Below are 23171 nucleotides of genomic sequence, written 5' to 3'. Positions count from 1 at the left end.
CGTAATTACATAATCTAATATATATATATATATATATATATATATATATATATATATATATAATGAGTTAAAAACAAGGCCATTGATTGGTTGGTACACTTTTGTAAAATCGTAAAATTTGGACGATATATATTTATGCTAAATCAAGAAACTCCAACAGATGAAGGTGCCCGGTGAAACAGGACGAACGAAAATTGTACGTACTGCAGGGAAGAGAGTTTCCTCTTTCTTTTTCATCTCACGATTTTTCCTTTGCTTTGTTTACAAACCTATACAGGTGCCAAATATACACAGATTACGTAGTTTTAGATTTACTGTGGGTGGGCCCCAATATTGTACACAACTTCGAAGTTTCGTAAATTAAGTATATATATATGTCACGTGCATGACACGGCCTTCAAACAAAACCTCTCTACTAAATAGACTGGATCCTATGTTGACAATTGACAAAGACTGGATCCCCTTCGTTCCATTTGTTCTTAAAAAAGAAAAATTATGCATAATTAAACGTAATGATCTAACATAATATAAGAAGAGTTAAATGAATTTCTCTCTCTTGTGCCCTCAGGCTCTTTTTGAAAATAAGTTAACTTAAAGCATGACATGAAATGAAATCCTTCATCTAATTTTCATCCAACTTCCTACGTTTTAATAGACTAGATGAAGATATCGAAAATTAGAACACATTACTTGAAAATCACAATCAACAAACCGAGCAAAGATCATTTCAATAACCAACCAAGAATCATTCAAATACAAAACAGAATTGTAAATACAAAATATCTGTTATTGTAATCTTTCAGTTGTACATTTGAATTCCTTATCTTGTAGTTATTATACAACAATAAAGCTTATAAATGGAACCACTGCCATACGTTAAAGGTAAGTAGAGAAATTGATGTAGATCGAAGTGCATGGAAGTTCATGCGAGTGGTGGAACAAAATTAATAAAATAAAATAATAATAAATTTTTTCTCTTTATATATTATTTTTATTATAATATATAAATATATGATAAACAGAATTCAAAATAAAAATTACAATACAATATGTGTGTGACAAAAAGTATATATATATATATATATATAAGACTTCATAAATATGTCATAATTGATATATCAATAATTTAACATGAAAGCACTAGTACAAAAGTATAAAATACAAAGCGTCTAAAATTGTGATTGCATTTTGTGAAAGCACTCTTTAGTGTGTACTATTAAGAGCCTATTTGTGATTGCGTTTAGAAATAAAATTTTTGTTTATAGAAAAAGCCTTAAAGAACTTTTTGGAAAATACAACATTTTTGAACAATAAATGAGTAAGTTTCGAATCATTATTTGATTTTGATTCATGATCTTTGAATGGGTTTGTGTTTCTGGGTACTCTTGGAATGGGTTTGATCTTGGAGGGGCGGGTGCCTCTGTATCGCTCTATGTGTATCCACCCCTGGTTCATGAGGAAGACTCGTGCAGATGTAAGTGTAAAGGTGCCCCAGGGAGCCGTACTAGCTAGAGGAGTCAAGACAAGATCACAGTGTCCGGACATGGCACATAGAGTGAAGTTCCTAGAAAATCTGTGATGTTTGGACATGCCGTCGAAAGTGAAGTCCTTGAAAATTCTGTCTAGACATGGCTTTTGGCTGTCCGGACGCCTCTATGTTTTAGTTTACGTATTTTAATTTATTTGGTGCCCGTCCAGATGGAGGTATGTTCTGTTCGGACGGCTAGCGTAGAATTTTAAACCGACTTTGTTTCCATTTACTATTAGGGTTAGGAGTTGAGGGGCTACAAATACATACTTATAGTCTCCGAAAACGTAACTTTTAATTATATTTCAGTTTTTATCAATAAGAAGCCTCAGAGTTAAGTTTTTTCAATATTTTCTTTCAAACCCTAGATAGACTCTAGCATTTTGAGAAGATTTTTAAGATCTTTAATAGACTCAAGGTCTAATTAATATTTATCTTTGCATCCTATGATGTCACACTGCATCATAAATACACCAAAATATTTGTGTAATCTCTTATGGTATTAGAGCTACAAATCGACTAACGTCATCTAGCTAAAATGTCTTCCCCATCAACCCAAACCAATTCCGTATCAACATCCATCATTTCCACTCCTTCTCACTCCAACATGGCTTCCATTTCAATACTAAGCTTCAAAGAGAAAATTACCTTTATTGGATACTTCAGATTGTTCCATATCTTCAAACCCAAGAAACTATTGGATGGAACAGTAAGATATCTTGCTCCCACTGCACTAATAGTTTCTTTGTCTCATGTAGAAGTTGAGCCCACTTGTTTTACCAATGCTGTCAAATGGAGAAAGGCCATGAATAAAGAACTTGATGCACTTCTTAAAAATGGTCTTGGACACTTGTTTCCTCTTCATCTTCAATGAATGTTGTTGGCTTAAAATGGGTATTTCGTATAAAGAGAAAGGCATGATGAGTCCATCAAAAGAAATAAAGCACGATTGGTTGCGAAAAGTTTGCATCAACAACCCGAAATTGACTATGCTAAAACTTATAGGCCGATTGTAAAACCAATAACTATAAGCACAATGCTAGCTCTTGCCATGTCTGCTGGTTGGAATATACATCAAATTGATGTACGTAATGCTTTTCTACATTGAGTACTTCAGGAAGACGTATATATGATTCAGCCATCTAGATTTGAACATTCACAATTTCCTAATGCAGTATGCAACCTAAGGAAGGCTATATATGGTCTTGAACAGGCCACACGTGCCTAGGTTTCTCAGTTTAACTACTCAGTTGATGGAAATGGGTTTTCATGGATCAAAGGCTGATTCTTCCTTGTTTATTTTCAGAGGAAATGGTATAGTCATTTTTGTGCTCATTTATGTTGATGACATAATAATCACAAGCTCTAATGCAGGTGCAATCTCATGGCAGATTCATGACTTAAATACAGTTTTTCCTCCCAAAGATCTTGGCCCATTGCATTATTTCCTAGGTGTTGAAGCAACATGGGAAAATGAAAATCTACAGTTCACTTAACAGAGATATGTAAGGTGGTTTGCATAAAAAGACTAATATGCCTCAAGCCAAGCAATCAATTCCCCAATGTCCTCTTCCCCCCCCCCCCCCCCCCCCCCCCCCGTCCCACCTTGGCAAGCTCATGGGTACATGTCTCTCAGATGCTTCAATTTACCATAGCACAGTTGACTCTCTTCAATACTTGTCTTTAACTTGACTTGACATTGCATTTGTTGTCAACAAAGTTTCTGAATACATACAAGATCCACGTGACACTGATTGGTCATCTATAAAATGCATCTTGCATTATTTAAAAAGCACTTATGTGTAAGGGATATAGTTTTAATGGACCTTTAAGCGTAATGGGCCATTATAATGTGAGCCTTTTAGTATAATAGGTGTTGGGAGTTAGAATTGTGTAGATGAATGTGGGTTGTATAAATATAAGCAACTCAGTTCATTAGAAGTATGAAAAATGACTTGAGTGTTTTAGTTGCTTTCATCTGGAGAGTGGGTTTCTCGAACAACCCGTTTATCAATACAATTTCTATACCCATTTCATCATCATCCTTCCATTATAATCCTATATCTTTCATATTCGATACACAATATCCATACATCTTACAGATTATGAATCGAATAATAGAAAAACCCATTACAATTGGTATCAGAGCCGACGATCCTACCATATATGGCAGCAATTTGGCAACAGAAAGAAGCGTATTGGCGGCATCGGGGGCATCCAAAAGTACACCAGCGACAGCTTTTGAAATTTTATGGGCAGAATCCTTCAGCAACAGTATATCAGGATGTACTACTAAGAAAGGCGTTGGAGGGAGTGAAACAATTGCAAGACTTTATGATGGTAATGGTGGAAAACACACTCCAATCAGGGTGTAATTTGGACAATATGCTTAAGATTGTACAAGAACTTGAGGAGGAAGAAGCGAAAAAGGAACAAATCATGCCAGCAGAAATGGCTTCCGGTATCCCAGTGGTATCCATTGAAGAAGAAATTCAAGAACAAGAACAGATTTTCATTGAAATCAAGAGGGAGATTTATACCAGCTATGGTAATACAGAAAACGACACTCACCAATCGTTCGATGAAATTCCTAAGCCAAGCCAAATGGAGTTAAGCATATTAGAATCTAATGGCGTGGATATTGTTGGCATGCCTAAAGAAGCGCAAGAAGTATTGCAAAAAAAAATGGCAAGCAATGGAAGAGTCAAAGATAGTTCCTAAAGAGGTTAAGAGCAAAGAAATTGTTTGCATGCCTGAGAAAGAATGAGAACCAATCCAAGGAATTCTTTTAGACAGGGAGAGGAATTATTGTGATACAGAGAAGGTGTTTGAAAAAAATCTTGAAAGAAAGTTGGATGATGGTGTTTACTTTCAGTGGTGTTTTGATCCCTGCAAAAATCATTTTCCTCTTGAAGAAACCTTCTCCAATCTCGTGTCCAAGATGATCAACTACATGAAGGTTGAGAAGCTACAATTGGCTTCTAAGAATGCAGAGAGCAAGGCTCAGTAGGTGATCGTGATGTTACCAAAATTAATATGCCTGCCCTTGGGTCAGGTCCAGACCGAAGCTATCTTAGTCGACGTGTCGTGTATGTTGGGCTCAAATGATGTCCTAGGTGAAATCCGTGGAGGGCCGAAGAACATATTTGATGAAATGTTGAAGCGAGCATTTAAGCTAGTGAGTATTTTTGTGCTAGCAAGCATGCCCATTAAATTGCATCTTCAAAAATATTTTGTTGTCTTGAAGCACCGATAGCGTTGGAAGTTCCTTTGTGGCAGCCACTGTGGGTGCTAAGAACTGGGGCGAAGGCTTAAACCACCTTTCACGGAAGAGTATGGAAAGCGTGGTCATTAGGGATGGAACCTAGTTGTAAGGCTAGAAGATTGTAGAAGCTTTGGATGTCTGAAAGAGAGGTGGCATTGCTAGGAGTAAGAGAAAGGATGGTAGGGATGAATATCTTGTTATTGAAGGTGGAAGATGGGTTGTTCCTTGTCTTGACAAGCGTGGGGTTTAAAGAGAAAATGGAGGTCAGGTCAGTTGATCGTGCAACAGTCAAATATGAGGAAGAGGAAGACGCGTTGGATGATGTCTAGGAAATGTGCTGGGTCAAATTGGAAAATTAAATTTCACTGGATTCACACATTTTACATGGAGCAACGAGTGGCGTATTTGGAAATAATAAATGTTAATCTTGGTACTGTGAACGTCTACAAGGGGTGCCATCATTCTCCGTTGGGCATTATAAATCTATCTCACAAGGAGGAATTTTTGCTGCATATGTTATAAGCCTTGAATCTATAATTGATAGGTGACTTGGCATTAAATGGAAGTGGATGTGGCAAGTAAAAATGTCAGAGGTGAGAAGGGAAAAAGCTGGGTGAGAAAAAAGGCATGGCGTATTGTGAACATTAATTTGGAGGAAATGAAGCGTCTTGGGGAGAGGAGCTTACACCTTTAGTGTGGATCTTTAGTCAATCTAGAGAAGTATGTGGGTTGCTTGACAATTAGCTTAAGTGCTTTGGGAAGACAAACGTGCATATGACATAATTCAATGCATAATCTTTAGACACCTTTTTATCCGAAGTGGCCATGTTTTTGGTTTGGTACAGGTGTTTAGGCAAGAAGGAGTAAGGAGGTGCTCCAAAAAGAAAAACAAGTTGACTTACCCGAAGTGGACTTCAAGAAGATCTTCACATGCTAACTCAGAAATGATTAGAATTAGTGTGTTGAAACAAAAATATCGATATTTTGTTGTCAACCGCACCTTGTGGGCAAAGTGCTTTGAAGAAGAGAGTAATGTAAGGGATATAGTTTTAGTGGGCCTTTAAGCATAATGGGCCATTATAATGTGGGTTTTTTAGTATAATAGGTGTTGGGAGTTAGAATTGTGTAGCTGAATGTGGGTTGTATAAATATAAGCAACCCAGTTCATTAGAGGTATGAAAAATGACTTGAGTGTTTTAATTGCTTTCATCTAGAGAGTGGGTTTTTCGAACAAACCGTTTATCAATACAATTTCTATATCCATTTCATCATCATCTTTCCATTATAATCATATATCTTTCACATTCGATATAAAATATCCATACTTCTTATAGATTACGAATCAAAGAATAGAAAAACTCATTACATTATGATCAAGGTCTCTACTTTCACAATTCTTCCACACCGCAACTCCTTGCATATTCAAATTTGGACTAGGCTAGCTGCCCCGATGATCGGCGCTTTAACTCGGGTTATTGTATTATTCTTGATAAAAACCTACTAGTTTGGAGCTCCAAGAAACAAGCTACTGTTTCTCGGTCAATTACTAAGTCCGAATATAAAGCCTTGCCAAATGCAACAGTTGAACTGATTTGGCAACAATCCCTGTTAGGTGAGCTTGGCATTGCTATTCGAAGTCCACCTATTCTCCAGGTGCCACATATCTCTTTGCAAATCCTATCTACCATGCAGATACCAAATACATTAAGATAGATTATTATTTTGTAAGAGATCGCATTGCACGTAAACAATTAGAGGTTCGTTTCCTATCCAACAAAGACCAGATCGCTGATATCCTCACCAAACCTCTTTTTTCACAACGCTTTATATTGCTTAAAAACATACTCAACGTTTATCCAACAATGTTGGGTTTGAGGGGGTGTAATAGACTACCTAAAAATATTGAAAATCAAAACACATTACGGTGGTGTTTGGTAACCGTGTTGCGCTGGGTAGACACGATGCACTTTCGAAAAAAGTACGTATGATTAAATGCAAGACATGCTGTCTACAAGGTTTTTTCTCGCCCTTTCATAGTATCCTATTTGGCAAAATTACGCTTCTATCCTCGTGCATTTATTTTATTTTATTTTATTTTTATTTATTATTATTATTTTTTTTTAGAGCACGACATCTTCTCTCTTCTCCCCTACAAGCTCTTTCTTCTCCCTCACTCTTCTCCCCTGCGATCTCTCTCTTCTCCCATCTTCTCCCCATACCAGCCTACCAGTACCCCTCCCCTGTCTGACTTTCTCATCCCACCCCCAAACCTTCATCCTCTGGCCATGCCTTGACGCTGACCTCTCCACAAGCAACACCCACCTACCCTGGAAGTCGATCGGCGACACCCACCACGGAACCACAATAGCGACACCCACATCGGAAACACACAGGCGATGCCCCCTTAGGAACCACACTGGCTACATCGACGACCAGGGCACCAGATCGTGCTCTTGTGCGTGGAGCCATGGTTGGAGGTGTTGCCCACCGATTCTCGCGTCTGGCTACACCGACAATAGGCTGAGCTTCGGATGTGGAGGGCAGTGCAGGTTTTTTGAGCGGCGACATCTCCAATTTATGGAGTTTGAGAAAGTTATGTTCGTCTATGACGCACATGACTACAAACCCATAAAATCTCTGAATCTAGATATGCTGCCAAAAGCTATGCTTTGTCTCAGGACGTTTGAAAGCGAGTAGGGGACATCGAGAAAAGCAGGCATAGGTGTTTGTGTCTCTGTTTGTTGAAAAATGAGAAGATGGAAGTGATTGTTCATGCAGAGATTCGTGAGAGAGAAGAGGGAGAATCGTGAGAGAGAAGAGGGGTAAAGCTACAGGAAGATGCGGATTTGTCGTTTATGGCAGAAATATTTGAGGTAGAGAGGAAGATTCTAATGCAGGTTGATTTTGGAAAAAGAGTCAAAGGCATAGGTAGTTTGATTCGGGTAGAAGATGGGTACTGGTAGGCTGGTAGGGGGATAAGATGGGAGAAGAGTGAGGGAGAAGAGAGACATCACAGGGGAGAAGAGTGAGGGAGAAGACACACCATCGCAGGGGAGAAGAGGGAAGATGTCATGGTCTGGAAAAAAAAACAAAGGAGAAAAAAAATAAATGAGGGTAAAAGCGTAAATAGCCTTACGTGGGTACTATGATTGGTTTGAAAAAATATTGTAGATGAAAGATGTGCTTTTAACAAGATGCACATATGGTCTTAAAGTGCACGCTGTCTACCCAACGCAACACGGTTACCAAAAAAACCCTACTTGAAAATTAGAGTCAACAAACATAGCAAAGATCATATCAACAACCAACTAAGAGTCATTTAAATACAAAACATAATTCTAGATAAAATACATCTGTTATTGTAATCTTTCAATTGTACATTTGAATTCCTTATCTTGTATTTACTATACAACAATAAAGCTTATAAATAGAACCATTGTCATACCTTAAAGGTAGGCAGAGAAATACACAAAAATATTTGTGTAATCTTTTATGTTTCATCCTCACCCAAAAAAAAAAAAAAAAAAAAAGTCTTAGTAAGTAGCATACTTGTACTCCCAATCAATTTTGGGAAAAAAAAATTATTTAAAACATTTTTCTTGAAGATCATTTATTTGCCAATAAAAGGAAACTCTACAAATTCTCTTTGTAAAATTGAAACATAGGAAAAATTCTTCATTCTTCTCTTACTATGGTTTATTCAGACTATCGTGCCCCACATACTAAGGTTGCGCGATTCAATCTTTGAAATCATGGCATCATTTGTGACTATGAACGTGCCTTCTTACCAGCTGAATAACTATGGATGACTCAGCTTGCCAACCATGATTATGGACCACCCGTACTTTGGTGGGTTGCGCTCCATCGCCATCTCCAGGACCATGCTGTCTCTTCTCTAATGTCTTAGGTTAAATATATATAAAATAACCACCTTTTCATATGCCTTCAACTTTTCTCTTTCCATTTCTTAAATTCTTAATTTTCTCATAATCTAAGGGCAATATGAGAGGGTTTTTTTATCCTCTTCAAAAATCTCTTTTTCTTTCTCTAGGATCATAGGGTACCACGTGTTACTCGAGTGTGACATCATAATGTACGTTTTGTAAAAAATTCATCATAATATTCTTTAAATAAAAACATAACACGTGATAATATATATATATATATATATATATATATATATATATATCATTTAACAATCATAACATAAAACATATACGTAGAAGGGGTAAGGAATATAACTTATCTTAGTCTTAGCTGAAATAGGTCCAACGAATTCCAATGTCTTAGTCTAAACATACTCTAACTTTAGTTAGAATTGAAGTTGGCTCAAAACTAAGATATTTCTTGGCTTTTCCTCCTTATAAAATTTTTATTTGTAAAAATAGGCTTAGGGAGTTTCTTTAATTAAACCCCCTATTTTATTTTGGATTTTAATCCAAAAATAAACTCTTAAACAAATAAAGATTTATTTTGTCGAAATTATTTTCTTTGGACTTTCGTGATTTTGAAAACACTTTTCATTTAGAAAATCACTTATTGGCCTATTTTATTTTTAGAAATTTCCAGAATTTTCTAAAATTGTTCTCCAACTTTTAAAATCTAGGAATTGTCAAGACAAGAATGACCCTTTTAGACCTTCTCCTAAGTCCTCACTAGTTTCTTAATTCTAAAGTCCAAAAACACATAATCAGGCGCATAGACATAACTAGTTTAGACCCAATTAACTAAAAACGTCTCTCAATGCCCATAACCTAAACAAAATGGATCAAACAAATGTTCTAAGATATTAATTTAATATGAGCCCAATTTTCGCCCTTAACAAGTAGTAAATGTGTACCTTTTTATGAAAAATTTAAGCCAGTGGAGTTTCTCTCCAGACCGAGATTAAGTCCTATAAATCAGTTTTTGAGGACTTTTCGGTCAAAAAAACATTAATGCTAGAAATAAAATTTTTGTGCACTATCCTGTATGCTTTTATTTCCTGTTTTTGCTTGTAATAAGACTCTTACCTCTCTTGATTTGTATGCTTGATGCTCTCTAGGTTATTTGCTATGGTCCAGACCGTTGGGTTGTGGACGTGAACGTTATCTTGGCTTTCAAGTTGAGTAAAAAGAGTTTCGGTTGGGGGTTTGTCTACCTTCAGTTCCGAGGAATAAGCACTACATGCATTAATTTGAGTCTGTTTGGCACAGATCTATTTTTTAATATATAGCTTAGTCATAGGTTAGTGGATTAGTTTTGGGTTTGGAATGTAATACATCATCTATGACGCTTGTAACCTCGTAGCTTTGACTATGGTTGCTTGTAAAAGCTTTATGCTCATGATAATTTTTATGAATGAGACTGATATGGATTCTCTTTAAAAAAAAAAAAAAAAAATGACTCGGCCATGCCTATGGATGAATTAATGCTACTCGTGTTGTTAATTTTTCAATATATTCGTGAAATCTAACTGTTAAAAAAAATTATTCTACAAAACAATTTATAGTTTATGCATAAATCATAATTGATGAACTAAAAGATATTTTTTTGCCGACATTATGTTTCAAGCATACTAAAATTCATATAGACCAAAAACTCATGTAAAAAAAAACACAAATGTTGGGGAAGCCCATGCATAATAATATCCATTATGGCCATCAACAAAGCCATTAATTATTTTCTCTGAATGCATGGATATTTGGTGCTACCACAGCAATCATGAAGACAAATCATGATCCGACACCTCAACATATTCTCCGGGTCGTCATGGTAATCAAAGGTCACATCGGAGTCTGACGACAAAATGCTGAAGCCATAGGTGCCATACATATACACAACAATAACAATATGCAACAAGAAGGAAGATAGCAATATATATGCAGAGAATCCAATGATACTTTTATTCCCTAAATATCTTATTTTTCTGACATACCTTGTTCCATACATTTGATGTTCCTCAAACATACGTGTCTAATTCCCATGCATGAAGCTTCTATAGGCATTCGATGATCTCCACGTCACCTTGACCATAGGGATCTTTCTCCATCCTCGTCGTCAACTATCCGCACCGATGTCTCTTCATAGGTTAAATCTCAGCTAATCTGGAGCAGCTCCCTATCCACCACGTGTGACGGGTCGGACATAGGCCGCTGTACAGCTAATTTAGCTTATTATTTTATCCAAAATGAGCAACTCTCTTTGTAAGCGTATTTTTTCGAAATTAGTAATTTTAAAATCTCTTGTATCATTTATATATTTTTAAAAAATTATGTGACTTCTAAAATCACTAGTCAATTAAAATTTCAATTTTAAATAGTGGAATTCCTCATTTATTAATAGAATGTTATATTCCATTTGAATCCTTGTTTATCTCATGAATTTGACTTGTGGATGAGGATCAGTTGCAGTTGTAGAGTTATCTCCAATAGTCCCACGCCCACTTTGTTGATGTGTGCTTCTTCACTTTGATGGCAATGATTTCCACTTTGCCATAAAAAATAAACAAATAAATAAATAATCCTCTTAATGTTATTAAATCAATGAATTCTTCTTATGACCTAATGTTAGATAAATGGGGATTGAAAATTTAATACAATCATATGGAAATCCATCAAAGAAAAACAGAGTGAGATAATTAAAGAGGCTTACCACCTTATGAAATTCCACCAAAAGGGATATATAGCGAACAAGAAGAAAATTATTCTTCTCAAAAGCCAAAAGGGCTCAAATTTTATTTTTTCAAAATACTCCAATGCCTTGGGTGCCCGTCAACTCCAGAGGTTTATTTATAGAGAAAGCGAAAAGAGACCTCGCTTAGGCAAAATAATAAAGAAACTAAGGACTCGTTTGGTACGCATAATAGACTCTTAAAAATGAACAACCATTCTTTTGTTTGATTGCGTACCATTTCAAAGAATAACTATTCATTTACGATAAGGAATACCCATTTTTCTTCACACAAAAAAAGAGAAAAAAAAAGAAAAAAAAAAGAAGAGGAATAGTAATTCATTGAGGAATGAAATGAATTTTCAAAAAATCCATTAATTTTTTTTTTTTTTTTATTTTTATTTTTTTTTATGTAAATCTAAATATATATTAAAAAGAAAATTGAAATTCACAACACCATAATTTCCCTTGTTATTTTTCTTGTTATGCAATATGGTGGAATTCCTTCTTTCTTTCTCAATGTTATTCCATATTTTCAAATCGTGTTACAATTTTCCAAAATATACTAGGGATAAATGTAAAATTGGTCTTTGTGGTTACTTCATGAAATCAATTTCCATTAAGTAATTAACAAAATCTGCTACTTTGCCATATCATACCCAATAAAAACGTGACACCTAATTTTTTACTTTCAAAAATAACAATTATGATTTTTCACATAATTTTACGATGCCAGCTAAGAATACACATTAGCCCTCACTCCACTTCATACTGTTACAGTAAATTAACCTAATATTGCGACAGTAAATTAACTTAATCTCTTATATCCCAAAATTTTACCCCGTGCATAACCTTCCCTTATTTTCATCTTCCTTAGCCACTTCACAAAATGCGACTGTCAAATTCTTGCAAAATGCACCTAAATCATGGCAAGGAAGATGAAAATGAGTAAGGGTGTTACGCATTGAGTAAAATTTCAGGGATAAAAGAGATTATGTTAATTTATTGTTGTAGTATGACGTGACAAAATAATAGATTTTGTTAAGTTACTTAACGGAAATTGATTTTAGGGAGTAAACTGTTATTTTGGCCTACCTTGAAGACTTATCAATTATTTTTTATACCACATGGAGTGATGATTTGTAATTTAGGCCAACTATAAGGAGCTATAAATTATTTTTTATACTACAGGAAGTGATTTGTAATTTAGGCCAACCATAAGGACCAATTTTGCATTTATCCTTATATACTAATTTCCCTTTTTCTTACTTCCTTTTTACTTTTCCTTTCCATTTTTTATTTTTAAAATTTTTTACACATAAAACTACACTAGTTAGGCAATTTTCTCGCCATTTTGAGAGAAAACGTTGTATAGAAATTTCAAACTTCCATTTAAAAGAAAAAAAGAAAGAAAGAAAGTATATTAGAAGCAAAATAGACCACTTGACAAGCATGTATGGGACCCTCTTCCTTTTTTTTTTTTCCTTTTTTTGGGGGCGGGGGGGTCTCTTCTGAGATTGTGAATACAAATTTTTGAAGAACTATGACTCGTCACCATTTAACCATATGACTATGAGAGATAGCAGATAATTAACTTAATGATTAAATTGTATCTTTTCTATATGTTTAAGTTTTTGAGATAATTGATGATTTAATATGATATTATAATAAATGTCATGAGTTTGCACTTTGACTTTAACGTTTTTTCTCATTTAAACTAAATATTATATGATTAAATTCAACTTCTTATCATCAATTTGAGCCATGTGGTAGTATCATAGTAGTGTTGTTAAAAGTTCATTAGCTAATATTATTATTATTTTTTTCTCTTTTGCATCCAAGATTAGTAGCGACACAAAAGTCGCCGCTAATAATACGTAGTATACTAGCTGCGACGACTTTATTGTCGCTGCTAATAATCTTGACACTAATGAGCGAGATGTTTGTAGTTAAAGCATCATTCGAATGAAGGATTCCGAAATCTGTTTTGTTAGAAGTGTATTCGAGCAATCTTTGAAGTGTGTTAGAAGTGGTGTTTGAACGGTAGTCTACTAGATAGCTCCTTTTGAAGGGAGTTTGAATGGTACTTTAAATTCGCTATTTATTATAGATTAAGGTTTTGAAATGAGCGTTAATTTATTAGTCATCAACCACTGTATATCCTCTATTGAGAAACAATATATAGACTGATAGATTGGCTTCACTTGCTTACTTCCCTTTGTATCAAGTCCAATGTTTATGAAATTTTCTAAATGATGCTAACCTTACAATATTATAATTTCAATATTTATTAATTTTACAAGACTTTTACATATTGTAACATAAGATTTGTGAAAGATACCAAAAACCCAATCAGTAGATGGTAATTCTATCTATAGCTCTTTGCTTTAAAATTTATACAAAACCTCACTCACGACAATTAATAAACATTTTGCCATATGGAGGGCCTGGATACCTCGCCAATAAAAAATTCACGGAAGGCACAACCACAACCTTAAGGGCACACATTTCAAAATTTATATGGAATGATGTACTAATCGATCATCCAAGAGAATTGGTGGACTCCTGGAGGACTCAGTAAATATCCACCTAAGAAGAAGACTCACAACCCTAGATCAAGCCCAACCAGTTAGTGACCCAACGGGTTTAAGCCACTACGCGACCCAAATAGCTAACAACCCGAAGACCTATATAAGGCCTAAGGTAAACAAATCTCAATTCTGTTGTACACTATCAATAACACTCTGCTCACTTGAGAGAGCTCTCATTCACGCCCCTTACTAACTTGGGCGTTGGAGTCCCTCCAACCCTCTAGGGTCGGTGGGCTTCTGACTTTCTTTACCTCTTTTGCAAATGGAGCTCCTCTCTGAAAGGCGGCTTGAGACTATTGCTGGTTCCGTACACCAACATTATATATCGTGCTTTGGAAGACCATTTTTTTTTCCCCTTCAAATGCTAGTAGCAGATTACACAATTGGGAATCTCCCCCGAAATCCAGTTCTTTTATGGTCATAGAATCCAAAATTATTCTCTTAAAATGAAATATCGGCTCATAAAAACGATTTATGATCGTAATAAACATAATAATTAAGTTCTTCAACATATGTGCTTTTATAACCATGCTTCTTTATATTAGTTCTTTCATGTCTCATAAATTAATTAATAACATCATGCTGTTAATAAATAATAGTGATGCAACTAAAGAATTAATGTAAGAACATCGGAAATATATATATATACCTCTAGTAATATTTTGTTCAAGCATGCTTTTGATTTGAGCAGAAAATCCCAACAAATGAAACCCTAAAGAAAGTTTTTTTTTTCCCTATGCCTAATAATGCATTGTTGATAGAGTACACAGATAGTTTATTTATAAACTAAACTATTCTCCCATCAAGGAAATTGGAATTGGACTCCAACAAGGGGTAGTTCAACAAATAATTTCTTATTTTTAATAATTACCAAAAACTGTTAATTTGTGTTTAATTAAACCATGTTAAATCATATATATATATAAGGTATGTGGGCCACACATTAATTTATTAGGGAATTTCTTATATTCTCCTACTTGGCCCTCTGGCCACATTAATTTTTATTTTTATATTGTATTTTTTTTTTTTTTGAAAAGTTTTTTTTTTTTTTTTATATTGTATTAGGTACTTCAATATGACCATAACTTTATTTATTAATCCAAATTATTAATGGAATTTTCTTACGGACTCACATAAGGAATACTCCGCATGAATCATGACAGCAAAACAAAACTATTATATAATGAGTCTTCCCTTCTATTATTACAATAAATCAATAATGAGCATCTTATGGGCAATCAAACTTTATAAAATTAATTTGAATTTCCTTTAAGCCAGTCGGGTCCAACTTTATATATCCCAATCGATAACAACAATACACGTGCGCTCACAAAACAATTCATAACTTGCAGCCCATTCTTAATTAAAAGTAACCTAAACCTAACCCATAGGACAACTTCCCCATTTGTTTAGGACAATAAATTAATAATTAATCCACATGTGGGGGTTGTGAGAAATGAGCTGTGGATGTGGAAGTTGTTGGAACATTAGGGCCCTAAAGGTGCCCTACGAGGGATTCCCTTTCTTCTTGAATTGGAATGAGGTGGAGGAGGCGTGCTTCGGTACATGTCTTGTTGGATGCCTTCACGCAATTTTTCTTCTTCCTTTTGTGCCAATCTTCCTTGTATTCCTTCCCTTCTTTCCTTCATTTCTTCATTCTTCATGCTTAAGATAAAGCTAGAATCCCCATTTTTCTTTATTCCCACAACCTAAGATTTGAAAAATAATCATCACAAAACTATTTGAATTATGCATTAATTTGATGAACTTTGGATTAGGCTTAGGTGCCATATAAAAAAAAAAAAATACAACATGTGCATTCAAATTTAATTTCCCTCTCTTGATCTTTCTCATGAAAAACTTAAATTATTCATCGAAAAAAAAAAATAGAACGAAAATTAGAATTATATCTGAACCATTGAAAAAACTACAACACCTAAGCGAAATCCGTTGAAGCGGGTGATGGAAATGGAAACTAACCTTACATCCCAATGAACAAAAACGAAAGGGTTCCAAGAGAGCTCTCCTGCATATTTCACACAAATGAGAGCTTCCTTTCCCAGTATTTTTAGGCTGAGGTCTCTCATTGAGGAAGAGAACTCTGGCACTGTTTATCACATAAGTCTGAACTCCATTAATGTCCAAAAACTTCTCAATCTCAGCCACCCTAACAACATCATGATACGATGATCGCCTAATCTGCATTATACATTTGTATATACAACCCCAATTAATTTAAGAAAATGAACTAAAAATTAAGAAATAAAATTAAAATATTACCCACTTGAATAACTAGGTGATCCTTATGGCAGGTTGATGTACAATAGAAGCAGAATGCATCATTATGGCAATCAAGGCAGAACATGTTGCACTCGTTACGGGGAGCATTTTTGTGGGCGGAGCAGACGGAGAAGAATTCTTTAGCTAATAAGGATTCAAGCCATGGTGGTACCAACATTGCCTCCTGCATGTTTTGGAACGAATTAACTCAAAAACAAAACAAAACAAAACACCAACAAGTATAAGCCATGAAACATAATAGAATAAAGCCTGATAATTGTGTATTAATTACCATTATCGAGGTTGATTTCTTGACAAATCCACAGAGAGAGAGAGAGAGAGAGAGAGAGAGAGAGAGGGTTTAAAGAACCAGAAAGAGTAACATAAGATTCATCAACAAGACAATGGATTAACAAAAGGACAAGAACATATAAAGAAAAGGGCTAAAACTAGGTTGCGTTCGGGCGGGGAAGCCTTTTATGAAAAGAAAAGTCAAAACAAACCATATATGCATGATGACGTGTATGCCACGTGGGAAGAGCTCAATGGTTGTCTTCCAGGTAGCCTCTTAAATGAGTTAATAGGTTGTATATCTTGCATTTAAGAATTCAAAATGGCATGATGTATTAATTAAAATTCATGGGTGCACGCAACGACTATAAACATCAATTAATTTATATTTGAAATCCATAAAATTATTTTAGAGATCACATGGATCTCGATTATTTATGTTAGAGAGCTTGACATGATACTCTATGAGGGTAATTTTGTAAAAAGAGAATTTGATGGCCGACCAACCAAAGGAGTGGTCGAACACTCTAACAAAACCACAGGGTAGTCGGGTCATTCCCGAAGCTCTGTTCAAGCCGGTCACATAAACCCCTAAAACTAAATGACCAAAATTATCTTCAATTCATTTGTTTTTATTTTATGGTTGTGATTTAAAATTTGTATATTTAATAATGTACATGATATTGTATTATTTAAATTTTTTAAAAGACGTGTACAGTATAATCCCATTATGTTCATCATGAAGGTGCATAGGATGATCACACTATTATAAGTGTGGTCATACCCACACCAGATTGTATAATATATACAGGAAGGTAATATAACTTCCAGTGGAGGTAACCGGTCAAGAGACATAACTCTTGGTCAAGAGTTAAGTTGGGACTCTATAAATAGAGTCCTAGGAGAACACAAACACTATCTCAATCTTACGTACGTTGGTTTTGTTACGTACAGAATGTGTGTTCAAGTTCTCTTGATCTCCACAGGATTTCCACCCTAACGGGAGAAATCCTTCCTGAGATTAATTATACAATCCTACGATCATTAAGAATCCAACAGTGGTATCAGAGCGCCAGGTTGTGAAAGATCAAGAGAATGAAGAAAATTCCGCAAGACATTTGATGAATTCAGGCAATCTGTTTTCCTCTTTTCATTAGTCAGAAATCTCTCCTTCGATGCCATTTGCACCAACAAATTCTACACACAAACTTTCAATCTGGGCGAAGTTAGAGAATATTGAATCCAGAACAAGAATACGATTCCTCTGTGCTTGGCCCGGATCTCGTGCCAAGACAGGAGTGAAGCCATCGGATCTCCCAAATCTTTGTTTTCTTTCTTTCTTTTTCTCCCTTCTCTAGGAAAGGAAAGTAAAAAATATTGAGAAAAGAATGGGAGAAAATTGAGAAAAGGAAGGCATTGTATTCTCGGATTTTGCTCTTCTGCCTAATCGGCGCTACTGCGAAATACTCTCTCTTCCAATATATAAAATGTTCCAGATTTTATCTTGCAAACAAAATTGAGGCATGATGGAAAATTTGCATACATCAGATTGTTTTCATCGGATACTCGTGCTTGCTGAGATTGGGAAGGTTCTGGTACTTTCGAATGGGGCTTTGTTCTTAGTTGATTCCTTTTTGCTACAACCCGTGAAGAGGTTGAGTTTCTTCAAGGGAGTCTCCGTGATTACGATGAGTAAAGAAGACGGACTGCAGGAAGAGATTTTTCGAGAAAAATCCCTAACAGACCCAGAAGGCACCGGTTTGGGTAGAGAAAGAATCGGAGAAGAAAAAAGGACATTCAGAGGAAGAAGACAATGGTGGAAACAAATTTTAAACACGGTTTAATATTTGTTTGGTTAAAGTGAAACTTAAGAAGCGCATGGCCTAATGGTTGAGGCTTTGCGCAAGAGTATGACGAGGAAGAACACACCGGTTCGAACCACGGCATTGGTGGTTTCTTTTGGTTTTTTTTTAACCTTTATGCCGTTTCGGTCTTGGATCGGGTCAACCGACCCGCTCCACTCCTCCTGGAGCACGCCCACCATAACGATCCATCAGTGCAGCCCAACCCGTTAGCCCTTCGGCTCCGGCCCAAAATGGAGCCCGACCTGCAAAAGCCCGATTCGTTGAAAAACAACCGGCAATTAAATTGTCAGACCCGCCAAACCGCCCATACCCGAGAACCGGTCCGGGATTCAACCCGAATCAGAACCTGTCCAGCACCAGAAAACCGCCCGATTCACTTGAACCGGCCGATTCAAGAGGGTTTTAGTAATTTTGCTCGTTCTAGCTCGTTTTAACTCCGATTTGGTTCGTTCAAAAACTGTTGGAAAGCTTATTCGAAGGGCTACAGCGCTACAGGTTTATGTAGAGGGTACAAAATCTACTATTCTGAGAGAAGATTGATAGAAAGTAGTTATATTATCTTTCTTCAGAATATCAACTAAATTACTCCTATGAAAATGATCTAACTTTCACAAAATGTAGATTCTCAATGTCTAGAACTACAAGATACTCCATTACAAGATGAACAAGACACATATGTTCAAAAGAGTGGGAGTAAAAGAAAGTTTAAAAATCAATTACTTGTGGATGCAAGTGATGGAAACAGTGGGAGTAAGAGATAAAGGCAACTGTCAAGTATACTCAGAGATCATTATGTTTTGAGTGATAATGACACAGTGGTATTTGAAGTTCCACCAAGTTATACTGGAAATAGGATATGAGATGAGTTCGTTAAATCATTGTGTTTACACATAAAGGTGCCAAGATAAGTTAATAATATAGCCATTATATGTTAATGGTATATTGTTAGCTGATAATTGTTCAGATATGATGAATGAAATAAAAGGCATTCTCAAGATCCAAATTTTAAAATGAAAGACATGGGTAATGACACTCATGTTCTTGGTACAAGAATTTCTGGATATAGAAATTCAAGATTATTGTTTTTGGATCGAAAATTATCTGAATAAAGTGTTCAAAAGGTACAATTTGGAGAATTGTAAAGTTTTGAGCACACTTGTCTGCGAAGAGCAAAGTGACTATGTGCTCTAGAAATGAGGAGTAAATAACAAAGAAATGAAAATGTCTCCTATGCCCAGGCTATGGGCATCCTCATGTATGTTATGACAAGTATTAGCGATGCAGGTTTTGCAGGTTATCTAGATGATAAAAAAAATTTACAAGTGAATGCATATTTCTATTTGGTGGAATGGTTGTTTCTTGGTTTCAAAAAGAAACAAGGCTGTGTTGCGGAGTTCACAATGGAGCTTAGTACATTACATGCAGCACAAAGGTAAGTAATTTGGTTTGGATTTAATTTTTTGTCGACAATTTAATTTAGGTATACCTAGTAGACCAATAAATGTGTTTTATGATAATAAGTATGCTATCTCTTTAATAAAAAATGGAGCACATAGCTCCAAAGACAAACACATTTATAGAAGTTATCACTATATTCAAGATATAGTGAAGAAATGTGAAATAAATGTTGAATTTATTTCATCAATAGAGATGGTAGCCGATCCTATGACCAAGGGGTTGCCTCTGGATGAATTCAGTGGGCATGTAGCAACAATGGATTGAAATACACCTAGGTGAGAGCTACATGGGTTGACGCATAGTCGGAAGGATCCGGGGATGCCTGGAAGAACGATTTTATGCACTTCTACCTAATGGGAAAAGAATTGGTCAATTAAGGGCAGATGACACTAATGAGGTATGGATATTACATCTCACATAAATGTAAAGTCCACTGAAAGGCATTATGTTGAGATTGGATAGTATCTATGCTCAGAGAGTGTAAAAAGACGCTAATAAGGTGTATCAAGGAAAACCATAGGAATAATGGCTTTAAAGGAAGTACTTGATCAAAAATTTAGCGCAGATCGACACATGGTTTTGTGTACGACTAAAGTCGTCAATTGTGGAATGGGTGTGGACTATACTCCCAACCATGGAGAATTGATGCCATTCGTTTGAGAGATAGCGAAATGAAGTCATCCCTAATATACTATCGGTAAGGAAGTATATAGTAAAGGATGCGGTCAGATAAGATGACGAAAACGTGCGCACGTATAGCCATGTCATGATCTGACGACAATCTATAGGTTTTACAGATGAGAGTTGGCATGGGGCAAAATTATTACTACCATGGTAATCATGCTCAACTAATGGTAAAAACGGCATAATCAGAAGGATTCAGGGAATGCCTGAATGAATGATGGTATGCATTTCTTACGCCTCATTAAATGTAATGAACATTCTTGGGTGAATGACACTTGTGAATATAGATATCATAAACAGACATAAATGTGTAAAGTCCACTTAAAGGCATTATGTTAAGTTTGGTATAGTATCTATATACCGATAGTCATCGGAAAGAAGTGTCAATGTAAATCTCAAATAGGGATAACCTTGGAGATAAGAAATTGAATGAAAAATTCAATACAAGTTTACATATGGTTACTATGTAAAAATCATTAGTTGTAGTTTGGGTGTGGACTGTATTCCCAACTATGGATAATTAATGTTATTTGCTTAGATTATATAGCAAGTAAAGTCACCACTAGTATGTCGTCAGTAAGACACATATGATAAAAAGGTGCAATCAGATAAAATAACATAAGTGTGTACACATCAAAGATGTTATAATCTGACTATTGTCTGCAAGCGTTAGCAGATAAGGAGTTGACATGTTTTATGGTACCAAAGGTAAACATGTATAACTAGGGTTTTATTACCGATCATAATAGTATGATCAAGTGGGAGATGAAGGTGCATAGGATGATCACACTATTATAAGTGTGGTCATACCCACACCAGATTGTATAATATATACAGGAAGGTAATATAACTTCCAGTGGAGGTAACCGGTCAAGAGACATAACTCTTGGTCAAGAGTTAAGTTGGGACTCTATAAATAGAGTCCTAGGAGAACACAAACACTATCTCAATCTTACGTACGTTGGTTTTGTTACGTACAGAATGTGTGTTCAAGTTCTCTTGATCTCCACAGGATTTCCACCCTAACGGGAGAAATCCTTCCTGAGATTAATTATACAATCCTACGATCGTTAAGAATCCAACACATCAATCTCTTTGATTGAGATTATATGAGTAATGTAATCCTCTTTTCTTTAATCATTTATCTATCTATTGAATCACCATGATTTGCCCTGCGGGGCGAGTCAGATAATTGGGCCGTATGCCCAAATCAGGCCCTCTATGCAGCGAACCCAGATTGGATACTCCATCACCAGGCCCATGGATCAAGCCCAAGTTTCTCAAAGTTGGGTTTCCAAGTTCTATATATATAAAAGGAAAAAAGGGAAAATTACACATTACCCCCTCAAAGTTTGAGGCGATTTTCAATTCGACCTCTAATGTTTCAATTTTTGCAATACATCCCCCAAACTTCTAAATTTTTGCAATTCGACCAATTTTATCTTAAAATTCTCATATTGCCCCTAATTTTTTTTAAAATTTTTTTATAAAAAATAAAAAATAAAAATTGGGGGTACAAAAATAGCCAGATCACGTAGCCATCTCGGATTTTTCTTTAAATTTTTTTTTATAAAAATAAAAAAATAAAAAATTATGAGCAATATAGGAATTTTGGGATAAAATTGATTGAATTGCAAAAATTTGAAAGTTTGGGAGGGGGGGGGGGTGTGCATTGCAAAAATTGAAACATTAGAAGTCGAATTAAAAATCGTCCCACACCTTGGGAAGGTAAAGTGTACTTTTCCCAAGAAAAAAAAATGGTTAACCCAATAATTTTTTTTATTTTTGAGAAAAAAGCGGAAGAGGCTAACTGTAATTATTATATTTGGACATGATTATAGTAATACCTATTTGCTGAGAATCGCCAAAAAAAAAAAAAAAAAAAAGCTCAACAGTGAGAAATGCAAGTGTTCCTTTCAATCTAAATGAACCATATCATAATGTATTTATAAAACAATAAGATATGATTTATTTATTGACAAAGTATGCCTTTATATGTGGCGTGGAGGCTATAAATTCTTGTGAAGAAGTAGGTCCAACAACCTACGTACAAGCTTCAAAGTGACAGCTAATTGTAGGCAAAAATGATTGTAATTGGTACTTAGCACAGCTGGGTTACAGCAATGTGACCCTACAAGCATATGTTTACGCGTGAGCTTAATTTGTTTGATTCCTTAGGACAACACCAATACCATGACGCTTTTCTCATAATTTGTATACTATTAACTTTACATAATCTATTTGTATAAATTCCACCTCTCTTTCATTCTCCCCGTTTCAAATGAAACAGATAGTATTCATTTCATTATCCCGAGCCTCCGTGTTAGAAAGACGACGATAATTTCTCACATGTGAAGAAGTGTTCACATTGTGGCAAAAGGGAGTTTATAAATGCACATCATCATCATCATTCATCACCATCATTAGCCCCTAAGTCTTATAATTTCTTTCCATGTTGGAATCCAATTGTAAATCATTTAATAGTGTCACATTATGATAGTGGAGCCTAAAGAATCGAGAGTTGGAAAATTATTTGATCTTGTGGGGGAAAGAAATTG

At 35.4% G+C, this 23171-nt stretch overlaps 1 protein-coding gene across 2 annotated transcripts; it reads right to left on the bottom strand.

Moving 5' to 3' along the window:
- Nucleotides 1-15318: 15318 nt before the first annotated feature.
- LOC132164592 (PLATZ transcription factor family protein) lies at nt 15319-16686 on the bottom strand. Of its 2 annotated transcripts, XM_059575128.2 has the most exons (4): nt 16608-16686; nt 16320-16499; nt 16016-16234; nt 15319-15744 (listed from the first exon to the last, which is right to left on the bottom strand). In XM_059575128.2, exons 1-4 carry the CDS (start codon nt 16608-16610, stop codon nt 15523-15525), a joined length of 624 nt encoding a protein of 207 aa, XP_059431111.1. In that variant the 5' UTR covers nt 16611-16686; the 3' UTR covers nt 15319-15522. The 2 variants fall into 2 exon arrangements, with proteins under 2 accessions (XP_059431111.1, XP_088375287.1); XM_088519161.1 differs by lacking the exon at nt 16608-16686 and having other exon boundaries at nt 16320-16505.
- Nucleotides 16687-23171: the final 6485 nt, after the last annotated feature.

The sequence above is a fragment of the Corylus avellana genome, chromosome 8 (genome assembly GCF_965113065.1).
Source record: "Corylus avellana chromosome 8, dhCorAvel1.hap1.2, whole genome shotgun sequence".
In the NCBI taxonomy this organism is placed as follows: Eukaryota; Viridiplantae; Streptophyta; class Magnoliopsida; order Fagales; family Betulaceae; genus Corylus; species Corylus avellana.
This window is presented reverse-complemented; position numbering and strand designations above follow the sequence as displayed.